The sequence below is a fragment of the Macaca mulatta genome, chromosome X (genome assembly GCF_049350105.2).
Source record: "Macaca mulatta isolate MMU2019108-1 chromosome X, T2T-MMU8v2.0, whole genome shotgun sequence".
In the NCBI taxonomy this organism is placed as follows: domain Eukaryota; kingdom Metazoa; phylum Chordata; class Mammalia; order Primates; family Cercopithecidae; genus Macaca; species Macaca mulatta.
The window spans coordinates 121,729,555-121,752,052 of NC_133426.1; the positions used below are offsets into that span (position 1 = coordinate 121,729,555).

Sequence of the window (22,498 nt, forward strand, 5' to 3'; positions counted from 1 at the left end):
GGAGCCTTGTTTGGTCTAATAATGTTCACAATATTAAACACAATAATCTTTAAGAACGAAATCTAATGTTAGATACTTAATTCTACTTGCAAAATAAAAATATTCAAGAAAAAGTCCCATTTGGGAATTCACGAACTTGTGCTGTTAACAATAGTACTTACTATATTGCCATTCAAAGCAATATAAAATTTATCATATATGCAATGACAAATCTTTAAATATTTTAGGCAAAAGCATGGTCTAGCTTTTGGTAGTCTCACCCCATTCTAGGTTATTTTCTAAACTATTACATGGATTTATACTTTCATAAAATCTTTCAGACCAATTTACATCTTGAAAGGATGAATTAAAAACAGAATGTTCCATCCACCATCTCAAAATCTCATGAGGAGCAAAACACTGAAATCATAAACAACATCAAAGATGTTCATCAAATATGATATACCATTATATGTCATTATGATATATCATCTTTGATGCAGACATAAAGACTATGATGAAAGGGAAAAGGTATTCCTCAAATGTCTTGCTCTTCCACCAACCTTAGTTCAAAGTCAAATTCTACCTGTTGCTGCAAATGTACAATACAGTGATTACAAAAGTAAATTAATAGTTGTCATATGCTGAGAAATTAGTGTTTCTGTACTATAATGTCAAACATTTACATTTTTACTACTAAAATGTTAATAATTGAGAATATGTCAAAAATATTCTAGTATCCTAGAACTTCATTCTATGATGGTGATATGTAGCTTCAGTCAATTATTGATTTTAGTGCTGGACCAATGAGCCTAAATATATTCAGAACACTCAAGATTAATAAGTATATTTTATAAAAAGGGAAGACAGCAATCATCAAATGAAACTGTAAGAATGTTACATTACCTGTCTGTGAGAGGCTGGGAGGGCATTCGTTTACTCAATGATGGAAGATCCAGGGAATCTGGTTTCTTATCCATTCTGCAACATGCTTGAATATTTAAGTACTTAAATATATGCACCTTACCCTTTAAACATATCTGTCAATAAAAAAGAAAGGAGATTTAATTATATAGTTCCAAATATAAATGACATCTATCATTTTAAACCATTGAATAGTCTCAAATTACACTGAGACATCACGATCTTGATTGATACTTTGCATATTTAAATAATTTGTACTTCTGACACCAGGTGGAAAAATCTGACAACACTGATACTAACTAAAATTCTATTGCCATCTCTGTTCTTATTGAAAAGACTTAATTGTTCTCTATTTCACTGGAATTTTCTTGTTAAAAGCAGAATGTACAAACTATTAAACAATATAAGGTTTACAACTCATAAAAGTGGCCTTTATTCGAAAAAATGAAAAATATATATTCGTTGGAAAGGTAAGAAAAGAACAAATAATCTATGCAATTCTTTAAAGTAATCTCGTCAGAACCACTAAGATGTTTGGCATAAACACTGGAAAACGCTAACATAAAAAATATAAATATAGGAAAAACGAATTTGTTGAAAGGTACGATATTAGGCTGGTGAGATTAAAATAATAAAAGAAAACACTGGTCAATTCAACTAGAATAATATACTGAGAAATTACTTTCGTTGGCCATAGAGAAAATGAAAAATGAGGAATAAAATATTATTTGAACAAAGATATTCTGTATAAAAACAATAGAAAATGAGAGGTAAGAAAACTGTAAGTCAGCTTTACCAAGGTTAATTACAGTCACTAAGTGACATCAAATAAATATTTCTCAAAATTCTAATAAAAATGTAACATTTTATGGGCTCACATAAGCTTATCTCACATGCAAAAAAATCAGCAAAGAAAACAGTAAGACAAAAACATTAAAAAGTAATTATCATTCCAGGTTAAAAGGAAGAATGTTTCCTAGATAATTCTAACAGATACTAGGTCTGACGTGACAACTGAAAAATTTCATTTAAAAGGAAAATTAAAACTTTTGAGCTATTAGAATAGAAATATATCAATTGCCAATTAAACGTGCTAAATATTAATTTTCTATTAATTATAAATTATTAATATTAAATATTATCAACTAAAATGTGCTAAAATTAAAATGTGTGAGGTAGTATTCTATGTCCAAACTAAACAAAAATTTATCTTTTTTTTTTTTTTTTTGAGACGGAGTCTCGCTCTGTCACCCAGGCTGGGGTGCAGTGGCCGGATCTCAGCTCACTGCAAGCTCCACCTCCCGGGTTTACGCCATTCTCCTGCCTCAGCCTCCCGAGTAGCTGGGACTACAGGCGCCCGCCACCTCGCCCGGCTAGTTTCTTGTATTTTTTAGTAAAGACGGGGTTTCACCTTGTTAGCCAGGATGGTCTCGATCTCCTGACCCTGTGATCTGCCCGTCTTGGCCTCCCAAAGTGCTGGGATTACAGGCTTGAGTCACCGCGCCCGGCCACAAAAATTTATCTTAATTATCAAACAAAGTGCTGGTAAATCACTCTCTTTTGTAAATTTTAACTTTTTATCATAGTACTTCACATACACAGTTTTTAAATTTAAAAATGATTACAAAGCTGACAAGACATAATCCTCAATTTTACTTCTTTTTTTTTTTTTTTTTGGAAAACAGTATCTCACTCTGTCACCCAGGCTGGAGTGCAGTGGCACAAACATGGCTCACTGCACCCTCAACATCCTGGGCTCAAGTGATCCTCCCAGATTAGCTGGGATGAAATTACAGGCATGCGTCACCATACCCGGCTAATCTTTTTTATATTTTGCAGAGGCAGGGTTCCACTATGTTGTTGCCCAGGCTGTTCTCAAATTCCTGGGTTCAAGGGATCCTCCCACCTCGGCCTTCCAAAGTGCTGGGATTACAGGCATGAACCACCGTGCCTGGCCCATTCTACTTCATTCAATCTCTAAGACCAAATTCCCACTTTAAACTCCTTTTGCTGAATTTCTGCTATTTGCCCTCATATTTATAAATAACATGCTTCTACTGCTATTTGCTTTAAATTTTTCAACGGTAGATTTATTGGAGTCTCACTAAGGAAGATGAGGGCTTGGATTTCTTACATTACCCACATCACCACCACCGTCCCAGCCTCCCTGCTTCCTATCAATTCACATAAACACACTTCTGTGTTCAGAAGCATAACATAGTGGTTAAAGAGCATGGACTCCAGAGTCACACTGCCTTAGGTTGAATCCTGGCTCTAACCCATGTTAGCAATGTGACTTTGAACAAGTCATTTAACTTCTATGCCTCTGTTTCCTTATATGTAAAATGCGGATAATGACAGTACTTGTTTTACAGGGTTAATGTAAGAATTAAATGAGTTAATATATGTAAAGCATTTTCAATAGTGTCTAAAACACAGTAAATACTATATAAATCTCTGCTATTATAGCTATGTCACAATTTTCCACTAAATCAAAATCCAGTATTTACATTATGACCAAGAAAATATTCACAGATAAACTCCACAGAGTAATATGATTGTATTTCCTTTCTCCTATAAGTTTTTGTTTTTCCTAAAGTAATTAATGGCCCCCATTTTTTTCTTTTGAAAAATTTTCTATATGCCTATTATAAATTCCTTCTTGACTCTGACAGAACTATAAAACATCTCTCCATGTGGACAAACCTATCAAGTCATCTCTTACTTTCTTTTTTTTTTTTTCTTTTTTTTTTTTTTGGAGACAACTCCTGTACTCCAAACTACTGACTGGCTGCTTACTAGGCCTGTGCATATCTGTCAATCTCAGACATGAAGAATTCCTTTTTTAGTTTACTCCCTCACTTTGGTATAGTACACCCTCTGCTAGCATCCTAAGAAAGGGTACATGTGAGTAAAAATTTCCAAGACCCTGCATGTTTGAAACCTTTTTCTATCTCATATTTGATGACAGTTTGAGTGTAGAATGTTAGAAATACTCCCTTAGTCCTCGAAGGTATCATTCCAACATCTGCCAGTTTCCACAACTGCTGCTAGAAAGCCATGCTGATTAGCACTCCTATGAATATGCTCCATTTTTCCTCTTTATTTTTTCTTCAAGCTTTATTAAAGTATAAGTTACAAATAAAATTTTTTTATATTTAAGTGCCAGGTCCGTCCCGCTGACCCTGACCCAACGACGGATGAAAGACGTAAATTGACACAGATATTTTGCCTGTCATTCTAGTTAAGGGGCTCTGCTGCCTCAGTCTGCAGCATCTGCCTCGATAAGCTGGTGAAGTTCACATTTATTTAGTACAGATTAAGTGACAAAGGTCTCAAGTAAACATCACTAGAGGGTAATTAACATTGCCCACCCCTCGAGTAGAGAGCAATCATGCACCTGCAGGTGATAAAAGTTGGGCTTAGGGCCACATGAGTAAACAAGCTATTTAGATAAACTCCCTTACATTCCTTTGTACCTACTTTAAGCTATTAACTCAAGGTAAGAGGATTAGGTTGACTTCAGCTAAATCTTTTACTGAAGCTATGCAACCCTCCAGCCTTCCAAGGTTTTTGTCTATTTCCTATAACTATCTTCGTAATTTTTCCTCTATAATTTTTCCCACCACCCTGACTGAACTCCCACATTTAAGGTGTACAACATGATGCTTTAATATACAGTTGACCCTTGAACAACACAGGTTTGAACTGTGGAGGTCCATTATACATGGATTTTCTTCCACCTCTGCCACTCCTCAGACAGCTAGACCAACCCCTCCATTTCCTCCTCTTCAGCCCTGTTCAACGTGAAGACCACGGGAATGAAGATCTTTATGATGATCAACTTTCACTTAGTGAATGGTAAATATATTTTCTCTTCCTTATGATTTTCTTGATAACATTTTCTTTTCTCTAGCTTACTTGATTGTAAGAATACAGTAAATAACATATAACATATAAAATATGTGTTAGTCAACTGTTTATGTTGTTGATAAGGCTTCTAGTCAACAGTAGGCTATTAGCAGCTAAATTTTCTGCAATTCCAAAGTTATACAAAGAATTTTTACAGTATGCAGGGATCAGTGCCCCTAACCCTCATGTTGTTCAAGGATCAACTGTATTATACATTGTGAAATGAATACCACAGTCAAGCTAATTAACACATGCCCATTACCTCATGTAATTACCTTGTTTGTGTGTGTAGTGAGAACACTTCAGTTCAACTCTCAACAAATTTCAAGTAAATACAATATTATTAACTATTATCAGCATGCTATATATTAGGTCCCCAGTACTTATTCATCTTATAACTGAAGGATGATACCATTTAAAATCTCCCTTTTATCCACATACCCCAGTCCCTGGTAACCACCATTCTACTCTCTGTCACTGAGTTCAACTTTTTTTTTTTTTTTTTTTTTTTTAAGATTCCACATATACGTGAGATCACACAGCTTTATCTTTCTGTGTCGGGCTTATTTCAATTAGTATAATGTCCTTAAGTTTCATCCATGCTGTTGCAAATGACAGGATTTCCTTCTTTTTCTAAGGCTGAATAGTATTCCATTACACACAAACACCCCCCCTCCCCACACACACACACTGTATTTTCTTTATCCATTCATCTGTTGACGGACATACAGGTTGTTTCCATATCTTGACTATAGTGAATAATGTTGCAATGAACATGGGAGTGCAGATTATTTCTTTAAGATCCTGATTTCATTTCCTTCGGATATTGTAATGTGTAAGGAATGTATACTTAGTCTTGCTCACATGTCCTATACACAGCTCCTAAAAATCTTACATGATCTCTTAAGTGGGAAGTATCCTTTTGTATGCCAATGAATGACTGGTGGCTGGGAGCTCCTGGATAGCCACAGGATAGGGGCCTGATTGCCAGGAAAACCAACCATGGGATTAGAGGGTTGAAACTTTCAATCCTACCTCCCTCACCTCCAGGAACCAGAGAAGGGCTGAAAGTTGAGATGATCACGAATGGCCAATGATGTAACCAATCATGCCTCCACAATGAAGCCTCCACAAAAACCAAAAGGACAGGGTTCGGAAAGCTTACAAATTGCTAAACACGTGGAGGTGCCTAGAAGGTGGTGTGTCCGAAGAGGGCACGAAAGCTTCACTGAGACTCAGAAAATGATACCCCAAAATGAAAGCCTCAGAAGCAGTCTCAGAGGCAAAGTTTTTCTCTGACCTCCAGATGCCCCTCCCCTGTCTCTCACCTCCTCATTCTCACTACAGGCAAGTCATGGAAACAAGAATTCCTCTTCCCCAAGGCCAGTCATAGGCACTAGAACCCCTTTTTTCCAAAGCCAGCCATGAAGCCTAATCTAACCTTCCCCTACCTTTCTGTGTAACCACTGGCCATAAAGAAATTAAAACCCTCATTCTAGAGGAGTATTGCCCTATACCCAGGAGGAACAAACGCTACAACAGAGACACCAAGAAAAGGCCTTGCTAGGTCTTCCCACTCCATCTATTACCATTAGCTCATACTCTTTTTTTGTCCAATCATATTTCTACACTGCTGTCCCAGTCTCAAGTGAATCTAAGCATAAAGTCAGCTAACTTTCTCTATATCCTTGGGTCCTTAGTCTGAAGGCTCCAGTATCACGTAAAACTATGATCAAATAAATTTGTTATCCTTTTATCTTGTTTACTTGTTTTTTGTTATAGGGGTATCAGCCATGACCCTTATGATGGGGAGGAAAGGGATCATCCCTTCTCCACCCCTTCAGTTAGCACCCCTTCTCATATGCCTTGTACTATCCATCTCTTCCATCCGGCTATTCATTTGTATCCTTCGTAATACATTAGCAATAGTAAGTAAAGTGTTTCGCTGAGTTCTGTGAACCACTCTAGTAAATTAATTGAATCTGAGGAGGGGGTCATGGGAACCTTAACTTATAGCTGGTCAGTCAGAAGTATAGGTGAGTAGTCTGTGGGACTGAGCTCTTAACCTGAGGGATCTGATGTTAACTCCAGGTAGTGTTAGAATGGAATCGAATTACAGGACACCCAGTCAGTGTCTGCTGGAGAAGTGAAGAAATCTCCACATATTTTTGACCAGAAGTGAAGTATTCTGTATTGAGAGTCAGAATAGAAAAAGTTTGATTAATTTTTCTATCTCTTACAGATGTATACCCAGAGGTAGGATTGCAATATTGTATGGTAGTTCTATTTTTCATTTTTTGAGGAAGCACTATACTGTTTTCCATAATGGCTATACCACTTTACATTCCCACCAATAGTGCACAACGGTTCCCTTTTCTCCATATCCTTGCCAGCATTGGTTATCTTTTCTTTTTGATAACAGGCATCCTAACAAGTGTGAAGTGATACCTCATTGTGGTTTTGATTTACATTTCCCCAATGATTAGGAATGCTGAACATCTTTTCATAGAGCTGTTGGCCATTTGTATGTCTTCTTTGAAAAAATGTCTATTCAAGTCCTTTGCCTATTTTTCAATTTTTTTTTTTTTTTTTTGCTATTGAGTTATATGAATTCCTTATATATTTTGGCTATTAACCCCTTATCAGATATATGGTTTACAAATATTTCTTGATATCCACACAAAAAAATAAATAAATGTGCTCCCTTTTGTTTCAATGTAAGCCTTTGGTGTTTTGGTCTCTGTGTTTCATGTTAGAGATTATTCTTGCAATATCTAATGATCCTTGGCTGTCTGTTCATTTTCTTTCTACTTTTTTTTTTTTTTTTTGAGACAGAGTCTCACTTGGTAGCCCAAGCTGGAGTCCAGTGGCACAATCTCAGCTCACCGCAACCTCCACCTCTGAGGCTCAAGCAATTCTCATGCCTCAGCCTCCCCAGCAGCTGGGACTACAGGCACGTGCCACCATGCCCAGCTAATTTTTTGTATTTTAGTACAGACAGGATTTCACCATATTGCCCAGGGTGGTCTCAAACTCCTGAGCTCAGGTGATCTACCCACCTCGGCCTCCCAAAGTGCTGGGATTACAAGTGTGAGCCACCGCGCCTGGCCTTTTTTTTTTTTTTTTTTTTTTAAAGACAGTGTCTCACTCTGCTCTCTAGGCTGTAGTACAGTAGTGTGATCAGGGCTCACGGTAGCCTCAACCTACTGGGTTCAAATAATCCTCCCACCTCAGCCTACCAAAGTTCCAAAGTACTGGGATTATAGGCATGAGCTACCATCCAACCTGTCTGTTAATTTCCAAAAGGGATAATAAAAAACAAACTGGAAGCTCTGTGTACATGGGGAAGTTTCCTGATGGTGTTTCCATCTATCTGGTAATCAGACACAGGCTAGCCATTTCATCAGGTGACTCCAAAAGTTCAGTATATAGATAGGTCTCTTCTCCTGCTGCAGTTTACTAAGGAAGAAATCCACCAATTCTGCCTGAAATATGGAAGACAGGCTGCAAGCATTCTGGGAGCCAAACTGGAGCGCCTCAACATTCAGTATGCAAGCATTCACTGATTTCAGTATGGGGTCTCGCTCTTGCTATATAAGCTGTACCTGGAGCCCCTGACTCTGGTTCAATCCCTTTATAGCTTCACTGTCCAATAGGGTACCACTAGCCACATGTGTCTATTTATTTAACTTTAAGTTCTGGGATACATGTGCAAAACATGCAGGTTTGTTACACAGGTATTCATGTGCCATGGTGATTTGCTGCACCTATCAACCTATCATCTAGGTTTTAAACCCCGCATGTATTAGGTATGTGTCCTAATGCTCTCCCCCTCCCCTTGCCCCCCACACCGCAACAGGCCCCAGTTTGTGACGTTCCCCTCCCTGTGTCCATGTGTTCTCATTGTTCAACTCCCACTTATGAGTGAGAACATGTGGTGTTTGGTTTCCTGTTCTACATGTGTATTTAAATGTAAATTAATCAAATCTAAATAAAATAAAATTTCAGTTCTTTTGTCACACTATACACTTTCAAGTACTCAGTAGCCACTATGGTTACCGTATTGGACAGTACAGATATAGAACATGCTCATCACCACAGCCAGTACAAATGGGATGGTGCTTCTTTAAGGAGTAAACACCAGTCTTCTGCTGAGGCAAGAAGTGAGTCATCATCTGGCCACTGAGCTAATGAAGAAAATCTAAGGATCTACTTACTCCTTAGAATAAATTCTGGGCTTCTGCTGATGCAAGTAAGGCATAGTCTGTGGCTGTGGGGCTGAGGGCAAGAATCTGAGGGTGTAAATATTAGAGCTGTGGTGTTTAATTTGGGAGCTACCAGTCACATGCAGCAATTTAAATTTAAATTTAAATAAATCAAATTAAAATAAAATTTAAAATTTGGTTCCTTAGTTGCACTAGCTATATCCCAAGCATTCCACAGCCACATAAACAAGTGGTTACAGTATTGGACCGTTGTCGATTATAAAACATTTCCATCATTCAGAAAGTTCTACTGGACAGCACTGTCTTAGACATTCCACAAACCATCATGTTTTCAGTACTTAATCCCTATATTCAGAGTTACATGTTTCCTCCAATACTCAAGCCATTCCCAGGTTTGAGGCTGTAAATCAACTTGAATCTGATTGCCTTCTCCTAGAGCAGGCACAAGTTTCAGCTTTCTTCATTCTGCTAAGGCAGCTACCACCAGGACTCTAGCCAGTCTTTATTTGAATTAGAAAAGGTAACCCCTTTGGAATGAGTGCAATGTACTTTTGTAGGAAGAAAAAGACTACCTTTCTTCTGGATATCTGCAAACCCTCTGCCAGGGCATACAGCATAAAGTACCATTTCACTGCTACCTGCTCCTCAGCCAAATAATCTTCTGCAGTCTAAGTAAAGGTACTAGTTTCTACTATTCTATTTTCCATTTTCAGAAATTCTGTTGGCATCTCTTCCCCACTGTCTTCTTTCTTCTCTTTCATATTTTGTCCATAGTGGATTATATCATCGTTTATTCCTTAACTATCATTTAAAAGGATTCCACGTGGATTTAATCCTCATTAAACTAAAAGTCATAATTAATATTTTCCACTTGTATTTTGTTCTTTCTGTTATAATTCCATCTCTCAGTGCCAAGAATGTGCTCCAATCAATCCCACAACAAATCCCAAGTAGATATATACCTGAGTGGGAAATAAAGTAGAAAGACTTCAGAGTCTCTTTTGTAAATAACTAACAACCAGAATTATCAGTTCACAAGCAGAAAGTTATTATCTGGGTTTTCTAAATGCTATCCTAGAGCCTAAGCTAAAACTCCTACCAAAGTGCAAAAGGCAATGCTCAGAAAAACTTTAGACAACAGTGCTTGAACAACAAATTGGCTCTTGATTTAGGTGCTTTTTGATTTACCAGTCACAAACAGATAAAATTATGAATAAAAATGAGAAGAAACATGTAAAATATTTCTATTACAAACCTGTGCTGGTGGTACTTGCAATGGATTGTTATCCAAAATTATTACTTGTAAATGATGCAGCTTTCTGTAACAAACTGGAATTTCGGTCACTTTATTACAAGAGAAATCCAGCTTGACTAAGGGAAGATCTCCTAATTCTGGTCAGAAATGAAAAATAATTAATTAAATTCTACATAGTTACTCTTTTATTCATGTGAGTAAAAATAGTGAACATCTTACCATCTGGCAAAACATGAAGATTATTTCTTCTTATATTTAGCTCTCTAAGTGAATGTAATTTTCCCATTTGTTGGGGAAGGACTTGAATCTCATTGCAGCTAATATCCTAAGGAAAACAATAAAACAGAATTATAACAAGCTAACTGAGAAATACATATATATATATATTCTAATTTTTAAATTAAAGCACAGTTAACAGCTAGCAAAAGTTACCCTCTAATGTCATTGCTCTAAAGATGGATTATCTGGCAGATTTCTATTTATATGACATCATGAAGTCAATCTAGCACAGTAAATAGAAACTTTCCATACAAAAATGTAAGGTTATATCTTAGTAACTACATAAGTCAACCTCTCAAAAATCTCAAGTAAAGGCCAACTCATACTAGCCAAAACCAGAAGAAAGAATGATCCAGCACTCTTCATGTGGAGGTAAAGTAAAAGACTTACAACTCTCAAACATTGTATAATCTGTCAATTACAGTAGCTGTCTTGAGATACTTGGCTGGGCAGAAGCTAAGAAAGTCAAGGATTTATAAATGTGCACTGGAGAAACAGACTATGATCAGGATGGATTTAACTAAATCTATTTCTCCAAAGGGATACAAAATGAGAAGTTACAAGCCCAAACACTTGTGACTCATATCATAGTTCAAAGACATTCTAAGAGATCTGAGTTGGAAATCTCTCAGGTTATCTAAGGTATCTCTCAGGACATCTCTGTGGTTAAAATCCAAGCCCCTATTTAAAGGCAAACAATATCAAGTTTCCATAATAACAAATTGAGGTTTTTATTTATTATCATAATAAGAAACAGAAAAAAGAACAGTTTAAGTTAACTATGCTCTCTCCTCTCTTTCTTATAATAACATCAACAAAAAGAAAAGAGAAATATACAGCATGGTCTCAGACCAGACACACTTCAAATGAAATTCATATTCTAATGCAACTGCCCCCAATTTCCAACTTGTAGTGAAAACGATAATGGCCTGGAGGGAGGAGAATAGTACATACATTCAGTTTTCAAAATAATATTAAAACCATGTAGGGAATAATATAATAATGCTATAGATGATTAGGAAAATATATCCTACATACCTCTTTCAAACAATATCTAAGACATCTTCATTCAACAAGAAATATTTATTAAATACTATTAACATTTGCTAGGTACTGTTCCAGGGACTGGGGACATATCAAGGGACAAAACAAAATTTCCTGCTCTCATAGCTCCTCATGGAGTTTACATGCTAGCAAGGGGAGTAAATTATATAATATGCTAGAAGGTGATAAGTGCTATTTAAAAAGAAAAAGTAACAGGGTAGGAAAATGGCTATGCTCACAATAGTGGGGAGGGATACTACCTCATCTCACAGAGAAGGTGATATTGAGCAGTACTGTCAGAGCTAAAAGAGTGAACCATACTAATATATAAGACAGGAATATTCCAGACAGAAGGAACAATAAAAGTAAAGGCGCTCAGAGTACACCTGACAAATACAAAGAACAGCAAGGAATCCAGTGTAACTAGAGGGAAACGGACAAGGGAGAGAGTAGAATAGAGGGAAGGATATGACTTTAGCTTTTATTTTGAGAGATGTGGGCAGGAACCAGAAACTTTTGAACAGGAGATTGACGTGATCTGACTTATATTTTGACAGGATCACTTTAGCTGCTATGTTCAGAATAGACTATTATTCAAATGATAGATAATAGAAGTTTGTGAAAATGTTATTTAAACATTATTGCTTCTTTCTAAAGGTATTTGATACTTATGATTTCCATATGGAAAATCCACAGAAATTTGAGAGATAGCTGTCATTTCCCAGGAGAAATAAACCCAGGCATAGGAAATGAACCCACTCCAGTGGGTGCTCTACAAAATATTCTGCAGAGGATTGGAAGCCAGGGAGTATTTCCTAGGTTTCTAATGATAGAATTTCATTGCAGTTGATTATCACATCATGTGGAAGAGTATCATGGGAAAGTATTCCAAAGACAGGGAATACCCACCAATTCAATATGTACAACTGTCAATTAGCCCTCCTAATGCTATCTACCCATCTACTGTTACTGATTTCAAGAGTTTAAAGCATAATAATTTTATAGTACCTAGTAAAATAATAGTGTTTAACATTTTAGAATTTTCTACATGAATTAAAAAACAGTTGGTCCTCTGTATCTATGGGTTCCTCATCCATGAATTCAACCAAATACAAATCAAAAATATTCAGGAAAAAAAAAAGCACGGTTGTGCCTGTACTGAACATATATTGACTTTTTTGTCTTGTCATTACTCCTTAAATAATATAACAACTATTCACATAGCATTTACACTGTATTAGGCATTATAAGTAATCTAGAGATGATTTAAAGTATACGGAAAATGTATTTAGGTTATATGTAAATACTATCACTGTGTATAAGAGACTTTAGCATTCGTGGATTGTGGTATGGGGTGAATCCTGGAACCAATCCCCCATAGAGGGACAACTGTAGTAGAATTAATCTAAAACTCCTAATTATGTTTTACATTTCATTTATCTAAAAATTACATCATGTAATGTAATTAAAAACATAGGGCCAAAAATTAAATTTTAAAAAATGAAGAGACATAAAATCTTAAATTATAACCTTTATAAAATCTGGAAAAATATTAATAGTGTTTAAGTCAAAGAAAATAATGGTCCCTTTTATTATGAACTTGTTAGATCATATCTGGAATCTCCGTTCATTTTTTAGTATAACATTAAGGGAGACTTTAACTAAAAGGAACATTTTCTAAATTGAATTACCTAAAAGTAAAAAAGTCATACAAAGGAATAAAGGTAATAAGGATGTTTAAGGCATACAAAAACACTTCTTAAGAGTTTGTTAGGCCGGGCACGGTGGCTCACGCCTGTAATCTCAGCACTTTAGGAGGCCGAGGCGGGTGGATCATGAGGTCAGGAGTTCAAGATCAGCCTGGCCAAGATGGTGAAGCCCTATCTCTACTAAAAATACAAAAAGTTAGCCAGGCGTGGTGGCAGGTGCCTGTAATCCCAGCTACTCAGGAGGCTGAGGCAGGAGAATTGCTTGAACTCAGAGGGCGGAGGTTGTAGTGAGCCAAGATCGCACCACTGCACTCCAGTCTGGGAGACAGAGTGAGACTCTGTCTCAAAAAAAAAAAAAAAAAAAAAAGGAGTTGTCATTACTTATATTTCTTCACATGGTAGTCCCAGGACCAATGGAAGAAATATAGAAGCATGTATTTTGGTTCAAAATAAGAAAGATTAATAACAAATAGAGTTTTGCAAAGAAGAATTAGGACAGTCACACATGCACACACACACACACACACATATACAGAGTTGTCACCATTGAAAATATACAGTAGATATATCAGGGATTCCTACATTAGAAAGTGGTTGTATCTGATCACTTCTAAGATCTTTTTTAATTTCAAAATTATATGGTTCTAAAGCATAAAGTGAAATTCAAGGAAGTTTCCTTGTATTGTAATTGGATATGCAGGTATTCCTTAATGAATAAAAGGTATTCCTGAAATTTCTGCTGACTACATTCTGTTAATTTATTCATTTCTCATTATGAAATTGTAGGTAAGTTCCTCAAGAAAACTTTTGACACCCCGGACATAATAAAGTCATACATAAGAATACTTCAGGACTTTAGTCCATGCACAGTGGCTCACACCTGTAATGCCAGCACTTTGGGAGGCCGAGGCAAGTGGATCACTTGAGGCCAGGAGTTCAAGACCAGCTTGGGCAATGCAGTGAAACCCCATCTCTACGAAAAATGCAAAAATTAGTTGTGTGTGGTGGCGCATGGCTGTAATCCCAACTACTTGGGTGGCTAAGCATGAGAATCGCCTGAACCCGTGAGGCGGAGGTTGCAGTGAACCAAGATCGTGTCACTGCACACCAGTCTGGGCAACAGAGCGAGACTCTGTCTCAAAAAAAAAAAAAAAAAAAAAACAACTTTTAAAATACTTATTTATTAGGAAAGCATCACTCAAAATAAAAGAAAAACATGCAGCATGGTACACTGCATAAAGTGGAGGTAACCAAAAGATACGAAAAATAACTGAAAGCTATTATAACAATGCTATAGATGATTAGGAAAATACATCCTACCTACCTCTTTCAAACAATATCTAAGACATCTAAGAGGATCTGAACATATTTCTCTCAGAATTCAATATCCTTCAATACCTAAAATGTTATGTCCAAGGTAATTAATTTAAATTATTCTATATTTCTACAATCAATTGCATATAACAGCCTTTTATTGTTTATTTCAGTCTAAAAAGTGTTATAACATCACAGAAGCAAACAGTGAGGAGGAGTTACGTTGCTAATTCTACCATTTGCAGATACTTTCTTCTTTTATCTCCTTACTCTAAGGATATATCATAGTCCTATAAAAGCTTTATTTTAAAAATTCCCTTAGCTTTTATCTAAGACCTTTACTGTACACAAAATGAGTAAACAAATGCTTATTCATTTGAAAAGTATTTCTTAAAGTTTGTAAGCAAGCCTTCTGACTCCACTAGGACTAAGGAAGAATCATGCTATTTTGTGACTGGAAAAACTCAGACATATAGTATCTCAAGATTTTACTAAGTCTTACCGAATTTAGACATATACCAAGTTAGTACTTTTTAAAAAACTTACAATGAAATTCCATTAAAAATGAGTAATCTTCCAAAATGTAGATATATTATGCATATTGCATTCAATTAATACAACTATTTTACTCACCAACTCCATTAAATCTTTTAACTTCCCAATTTCTTCTGGAATGGATACTAGTTTATTATTACTGACGACCAAAACTTTAAGGGGAAGATCAAATAGGTATTTTGGCAATGTTGATAAAAGATTTCGGCTGAAAAGAATGAGAAAGTTTCTTTATGAGAGTATGTATGTAATGTGACATATTAAAAATGAAGAAATCACTTTTTAAGTAAATAATATTCTATCACTAAGTAATAACTTAATAATTACTTACTGAGTGCTCACTTTGTATCAGGCACAGTGGTAACTTTCTTATAAGCACTGTCTCATTTAATCCTCATGTTGATGACACAAGATTAAGTAGTTATTATCTCCATTATACAAATCAGAAAATGAAAGTTAAAACTGCTTAAGTGATTTGCCCAAGTACTGCAGAGATTCATAGCATAGCAAAGCCTATGCAGGCAGACCTATGATACTACTCTACACACCGTCAGTTCTCAAAAACACAGAATGATTCTTCTGAGCTCAATAATGTCAGAACTTTGCTCCTTGATATAATTCTGGCATATTCAATACTTCCATGCTAGGGAAAGTCTCCAGGGATAAATGTGCATGCACTACGTTCAAGTTTATAAAAGAATGAATAGGACTATATCTTCAAAAACATGTAGTAACCCTAACCCATTCCCTTTTAAGGTTTAACAGCCTATTAGCCCTTTATCTCAGCCCAAAGTTGATAAAACATTCTTATCTTTGTAGATACATTTAAATATAATAACTAACATTTACTGAGTGCCTACTATTGCCAGGCCATGTTCAGAGCAGCTCATGTGAATTAACTCTCACAGTGATCCCCATTTTGCAGATGAAGAAATAGTCACAAGAGTGTAAATAAACTGCTCAAAGTCACACAGCTGAAAGTGGGAGAGGCAGGATTCAAACCCAGGCAATCTGGCTCTGGGGTCTTTGCCCTCAAAGTACTATGGTCAAATTTATATGCCAAAACAGACTGACTGACCCAAATGAACCACTACCAAAATGTATATATTTCCATTCCATTTACATACTAACAAGCATTGGTAAGTGATAAGCTATTATTTTTCCTATTTTTCAAAGTGACATTTATAGACCTATACCTAGCATTTCATGTAACATACACAGCAACAGAAGTCCAGTGTTACTCAAGTGGGGACTTGAAGACCGTCCTCCCCATCTTTTCTGTGGCAAAGGACATCCAGAAATACTAAACTGGCTTTAATAACACAGCACAAACAAACAAAAAAAAAAAAATGGCAATGCCCCTCAACTAGCAATACTGGCCAGACTACTAGAACGTCAAATATGCTAGGGTCCTGTCATAATCCTTCATACTTTCAGGATCAAGCAGGCTCCTTGGAGAAATGGTCTGCCTGGGGCCCTTCACACCAGGGCACACAAGGATCTTTCTATAGGATTCTACTGAAAAAGGGGGGGGTAGTATATAGGAAGAAAGAACAGTTGAAAATTATTTAACACGTTTATTAAGATATTTTCACCAAAATAAATAAATACATGGAAGAAATAATGGCGAACTCATTCTAATACATCTTCAGGCCAAAAATAGCTTAAAATTATTTTCTTCCCTTAAAAAGCATATTCAGGCCAAGCACAGTGGCTCATGCTTGTAATTCCAGCACTTCTGGGAGGCCGAGGCGGGCAAATCATTTGAGGTCAGGAGTTTGAGACCAGCCTGGCCAACATGGTGAAACACTGTCTCTACTAAAAATTAGCCGGGCCTGGTGGCAGGCACCTGTAGTTCCAGCTACTTGAGAGGCTGAGGCAGGTGAATCATTTGAACTTGGGAGGTGGAGGTTGCAGTGAGCCAAGATGGTGCCACTCCACCCTGAGAGACAGAGCAAGACTCCGTCTAAAAAAAAAAAAAAAAAAGGCATATTCATAGAGTTAACACAATTATCTTTCACCAGGATCTGGTTTCTTCATACTGGCAAACAAATTATTAATTGTCCCTTTTTTACTACATGCTTTAAAGAGGAATTCACTCACTAGAACAAATGTTATTTCAATATAGTTTGCTCAAAGATTTTTGTGACTGTAAAAAAAGTTGACTTTTACAGATCATGACAGGATAGAATTAGAGAACATTTTAGTAAAACTAAGATTACCATATGTGTTAATAGAGAAACGTAATTCAGTTTTTGGCAAATCACTTTTTCCGCAAAAGAACAAAATGAAACAGAAGCAAAGACAAAACTTAAAAACACCTCATTTTCCTCAAACCTCTCCTAAGCCAGGCCAAGGAGATTTATACCTACTTAGAGAAAGGACAACCCAAATGACTGACATCTATGGAAGGAAACCTCCCTCACACATTTTAAGGTGTAAAGTGGTTTCAGTTAAAATAGCTTGTACTGTCAGGTAACACCACTAGGAGAGTCATATAAAAGAATTGATATATCACAGTGAGAAGGGAACATTATCATTTATGTATATTAATTATATTTACTACTTCTCCATATGGGAATTTAGACAAGTAACTTGGTTAATGAGGAGATTATCCCTTCCAACTGAATAAAAAAAGAAAAAATTTCTAAAATTAAGTCACAATATATCAATTTTCATTCAATGTTACTGATTTGGCAGGGAAAGTTTTTTCTTATACTTAGTAAGTGTTCACTCTTTTATATATATAGGGTAAAAGCTATGTATGAATGAGAGCTCTACAGCCAGACTGCTTTGATTTTAATCTTGGCTCTACCACTTGCTGAATATATCTATGAATTTGGACAAAGAGCTTAACCCAGTTTCCTCATCTGTAATGCAGGGATAACAACAGTACCTATCTCAAAATGCTGTCATGAAAACTAGATAACGTAATATGGGTAAAGTGTTTGGAACACGGCCTAGCACATGGTAAGTACTTACTAAGTATAAACATGAACTGTCATCCACTTCCAAACCTTTCAATATTCTCATCCCTCTCTAACCATCCTTGAAGTAGAAGCAAGAAGTCACAAAAGTGAGAAAAAATAACTCAAGTACTGTTTGTTGCACATATCTAAGGATGCATATAAAATCTGTATTGTGGTGCTATAATTTCTGGAAAATATTTATGGTCTAAAGCCTTGCTACTCAAACTGAGGTCTAAGGACCAGCAGGTAGGCATGAGCATTGCCAAGGGGCTTGTTAGAAATGCAGGCCCCACAACAGACCTAAGAAATTACAATCTGCATTCTAACAGATCCCCAGGTAATTCCTGTGTGTTAAAGTTTGCAAAGCTCTGCTCTCAAGAAAAGCCTACAAAATAATGTGAACATATAAAAAACACAAATAAGATACTGTTGAGATAAATTTAAGCTACACAGCCAAATCAAACATATTCCTTTGCCACTAAAAAAGGATTAGAACGACAATAAAAACCAAAATTTATTTTTAAATTGTTTCCTTACCTAATGTTAAGGTACGTTAACATCTGCAGATTTTTAATGGCTTCAGGAATGCTTTTGATGCAATTATGATATAAATTTAATGTTTCAAGGGGTGCAAATAACCAGACATCAGAAGGAATTTCTGTAAAACGATTTCTGGAAAGATCTGGAAAAAAAAATAGTGTCTGAGTATTAAACATATACCAATATCTATGGTAATTAAAAGAACTATTTTCACACTTGCTGAATCACTTAGAATCTAAGCTACTTAAAATACTTTAAAATATAGAATATTATCCATCAATACCTTGAAGGCAAAAAACATCATTTAGAAATACACTCATACGGCTGGGCGCGGTGGCTCACACCTGTAATACCAGCACTTTGGCAGGCCAAAGCAGGCAGATCTTTTGAGCTAAGGAGTTGGAGACCAGCCTGGCCAACATGGTGAAACCCTGTCTCTACTAAAAACACAAAAATTAGCCGGATGTGGTGGTGGGCCCCTGTAATCCCAGCTCCTCAGGAGGATGAGGCAGGAGAATCGCTTGAACCCAGGAGGCTCGGAGGTTGCAGGGAGCTGAGATCACGCTGCTACACTCCAGCCTGGGTGACAGAGCGAGACTGTCTCAAAAAAAAAAAAAAAAAAAAAAAAAAAAAAAAAAAAAAAAAACTCACAGAATGCATGTCTATTAACCAAACGTATTTGATATGCTTCAGTATACCTAAATTTCAAATATGTGATTTGTCTTTTAAAATACCAATGAAGAATTATCTCTGCTCTTTAAAAGCAAACACAAAAATACCTCCCACGATCCCACATCCCCCTCCATCTGCCTCTTCTTTTACAGCCAAACTTACATAAATCTACAACACAACTAAATGTATTACTTACCATGGACTTCTCAACACACTACAATTTGGTTTCTATCCACTCTCACATCCACCAATGTTACCAACAACCACCATATCAATAACCATTCCATATGTCTGGAAAGATTATTTTCCTTTGGCTTAGAAGACTACACTTCTGGGATCTCTTCCTACCTCTCTGGCTACTTCTTATTTTCTTTTCCTAGGTTTTCCTCTACCTGTATCATAAACGTTGTTATTCCCAGGAACTATGACTAAGGTACTCTTTTCCTTCTTGAGACATACACCCCCCAACCGGTAGGAGCCGCCCTCTACGAGAGCGCTGGAAGACCGCGACTGAGTTGCTGCCTCATCACCTCCCACTGCCTCTGACCCACCATTCGAAAAGCAGACATGATGGAAGCGGATCGCCCAGAGAAGCTTTTTGTTGGGGGCCTCAACCTCAAAACCGAGGAGAAAGCCCTCAAGGCTGAGTTTGTCAAGTATGGCCGCATCATCAACGTTTTCCTGATGAAAGACCGAGAAACCAACAAATCGAGGGGCTTTGCATTCGTCACCTTCGAAAGCCCTGCAGATGCCAAGGCCGCCGCCAGAGATCTGAATGGCAAGTACCTTGATGGTAAGGCCATCAAGGTGGCCCGGGCCATCAAACCAGCATTCAAGAGCAGCTGGTGGGGGCCGCCGCCCCCCGGCAGCAGCAGTTGCTTGAGGTTCCCACACGGAACCCGTGGGTGTGGCAGCAGCCCACAGCGACCCCACTCCTGGGGCGGGCCTGATGATGGCCACGGCTACGCGGGGTATTTTGACCAGTGGCCCTACAGGGCCCCGATGCCCAGGAAGCGTGGGCCACCACCACAGCGCTGGGCCAGCCCACTCCGCAAGAGGGCCGCGCCGTCGAGCCTGGCTCGCAGTGTTGGCAGTGGAATGCGCGGGAAGGCCCCGGCTGTGTGGGGGCGAGACGGCTACTCAAGCGTGCAGCTGCAGTGCTGGGCCGGCCCAACCCGCAAGAGGGCTGTGCCCCAGTCGAGCCTGGCTCGCATTGGTGGCGGTGGTATGCCTGGGAAGGCGCCGGCCATGTGGGGGCGAGAGGGCTACTCAGGCCCACTGCTCCGGGAGCCACTGCCCCGGTGCCGCGACCCCGGGGATTTTATCCCCGCGCTCAGAGAGTACAGCCGCCGCTATTATAGCCACTCCAGTGTCCGGGACTACTGTCCCTTGAGAGGCTATGGCAAGCAAAACAGCTACAGGGGTCGCAACCGTGACTACGTGGATCATCCCAGCAGAGGCTCCTACCGAGAGCCCCTCGAGAGCTACGGAGGCCCGTGCGGCGCCACCCCTGGGCGGGGGACACTGCCATCTTACGGAGGAGGATACCGCTATGAGGGGTACCGGGGCCGCTCACCCGACGCGTTGCCCGTCACCTTGCCAGATGCCTACAGCGGGGGCCGCGACAGTTCCAGCAACGGCCGGAGCGACCGCTATGGAGGAAGAGGCCACTACGAGGAGTATGGAGGCCCTTCCCCTGACACCTACAGCGGGGGCCGCTCGCCCATCCCCTACAGCAGAGGCTGCGACAGTTCCAGCAACAGTTACAGCTGGAGCCACTGCTACAGAGGAGGAGGCCACTACGAGGAGTACCAAGGTCGCTCGCCCGAGGCCACCTACAGCGGGGGCCGCTCGCCCGAGGCCGCCAACAGCGGGGGCCGCTCGCCCGAGGCCGCCTACAGCGGGGGCCGCTCGCCCGAGGCCGCCTACAGCGGGGGCCGCTCGCCCGAGGCCGCCTACAGCGGGGGCCGCTCGCCCGAGGCCGCCTACAGCGGGGGCCGCTCGCCCGAGGCCGCCTACAGCGGGGGCCGCCACAGTTCCAGCAACACTTACGGCGGGAGCCAATGCTATGGAGGCGGAGACCACTACGAGGAGTACCGAGGCTGCTCGCAGGACACCCACAGCGGGGGCCGCTCGCCTGACACCCACAGTGGTGGCCGCTATCCCAGGGCTCACACTGGGGGCCACTCGTCCAACGCCCACAGCGGGGACCGCTCCACCGATGCCTGCAGCAGGGGCCACGACAGTTCCAGCAACAGTTACGGCCGGAGCGACCACTACGGAGGAGGAGGCAGCTACGAGGAGTACCGAGGCCACTCGCCCGACATCTACAGCAGGGGCCGCGACAGTTCCAGCAACAGTCATGGCCTGAGTGACCGCTACGCAGGAGGAGGCCGCTATAAGGAGTACCTGGGCAGCTCGCCCGACGCCTACGGTGGGGGCCGCAACAGTTCCAGCAACAGTTACGGCCGGAGCGATAGCTACTCGAGAGGTCGAGATCGGGTAGGCAGACCGGATCTTGGGCTCCCTCTGCCCATGGAAAGGAGCAGCCCTCCCCTGCATGATTCTTACAGCCGGTCGAGCTGCAGGGTGCCCAGGGATGGAGGCCGTCAAGGAGGCCGCTTGGAGAGAGGGGAAGGCTGGAGCAGATACTAACTAAGCAGGAACAGACTTGGGACCAAAAATTCCTTTTCAAAGAAACAAAAAGAACAACCTGTTCTATATTAAACTACCCAAGGACTAGTATAAGAAAGAGTTGTTTTTACCTTTTAAGAATTTCCTGGTAAGATCTCCATTTTTATGCTTTTGTGAGGAAAAACTTAAAATTTCTTTAGTTTGAAATTGTTAATGTTTCTTTCAACCAGTTCATGTTAAAAGTGTAAGATATGAACCTGAGTCCTAGTCGTCTTCTATTTACAAGTTGAAATACGATTAATGGCTTCTTTGCTTGTAAATTTGCCTGATAAATGAGGCAAACAGTTCTAAGATCTTTCATAAACATCTGCTCACCTAAAATGGAAAAATGGATCATTCTGCTCATTTAAACCAACTAGATTTTGGGTGGAGAGTGGGAGGGATTGGTGTATTTCAGATTTCAGGGTATCTTTCTAACTGAATCTCAGT

At 39.1% G+C, this 22,498-nt stretch overlaps 2 protein-coding genes across 3 annotated transcripts in view; one reads left to right on the forward strand and one right to left on the reverse strand.

Annotated features, from left to right (window-relative positions):
• The window catches only part of LRCH2 (leucine rich repeats and calponin homology domain containing 2), a 129,222-nt gene that overhangs the window by 63,923 nt on the left and 42,801 nt on the right, over window positions 1-22,498 (reverse strand). The window contains exons 2-6 of the mRNA XM_001102903.5: window positions 18,701-18,845; window positions 15,276-15,402; window positions 10,516-10,621; window positions 10,297-10,433; window positions 886-1,019 (exon numbers count right to left, since the gene is read on the reverse strand). Of these exons, the coding sequence (XP_001102903.1) occupies window positions 886-1,019; window positions 10,297-10,433; window positions 10,516-10,621; window positions 15,276-15,402; window positions 18,701-18,845 (649 nt within the window). The remainder of the gene's footprint in view (window positions 1-885; window positions 1,020-10,296; window positions 10,434-10,515; window positions 10,622-15,275; window positions 15,403-18,700; window positions 18,846-22,498) is intronic.
• RBMXL3 (RBMX like 3) lies at window positions 19,943-22,353 on the forward strand. 2 transcript variants are annotated; one of them, XM_077988449.1, is made up of 2 exons: window positions 19,943-20,924; window positions 21,765-22,353. In XM_077988449.1, the coding sequence occupies exons 1-2, from the start codon at window positions 19,943-19,945 to the stop codon at window positions 22,028-22,030; spliced, it is 1,248 nt and encodes a 415-aa protein (XP_077844575.1). In that variant the 3' UTR covers window positions 22,031-22,353. The 2 variants fall into 2 exon arrangements, with proteins under 2 accessions (XP_077844575.1, XP_077844574.1); XM_077988448.1 differs by having other exon boundaries at window positions 19,943-22,353.

Coding starts and splice junctions, on each gene's coding strand:
- RBMXL3 (XM_077988448.1), top strand. CDS start 19,943: ATGATGGAAGCGGATCGCCCAGAGAAGCTTTTTGTTGGGGGCCTCAAC.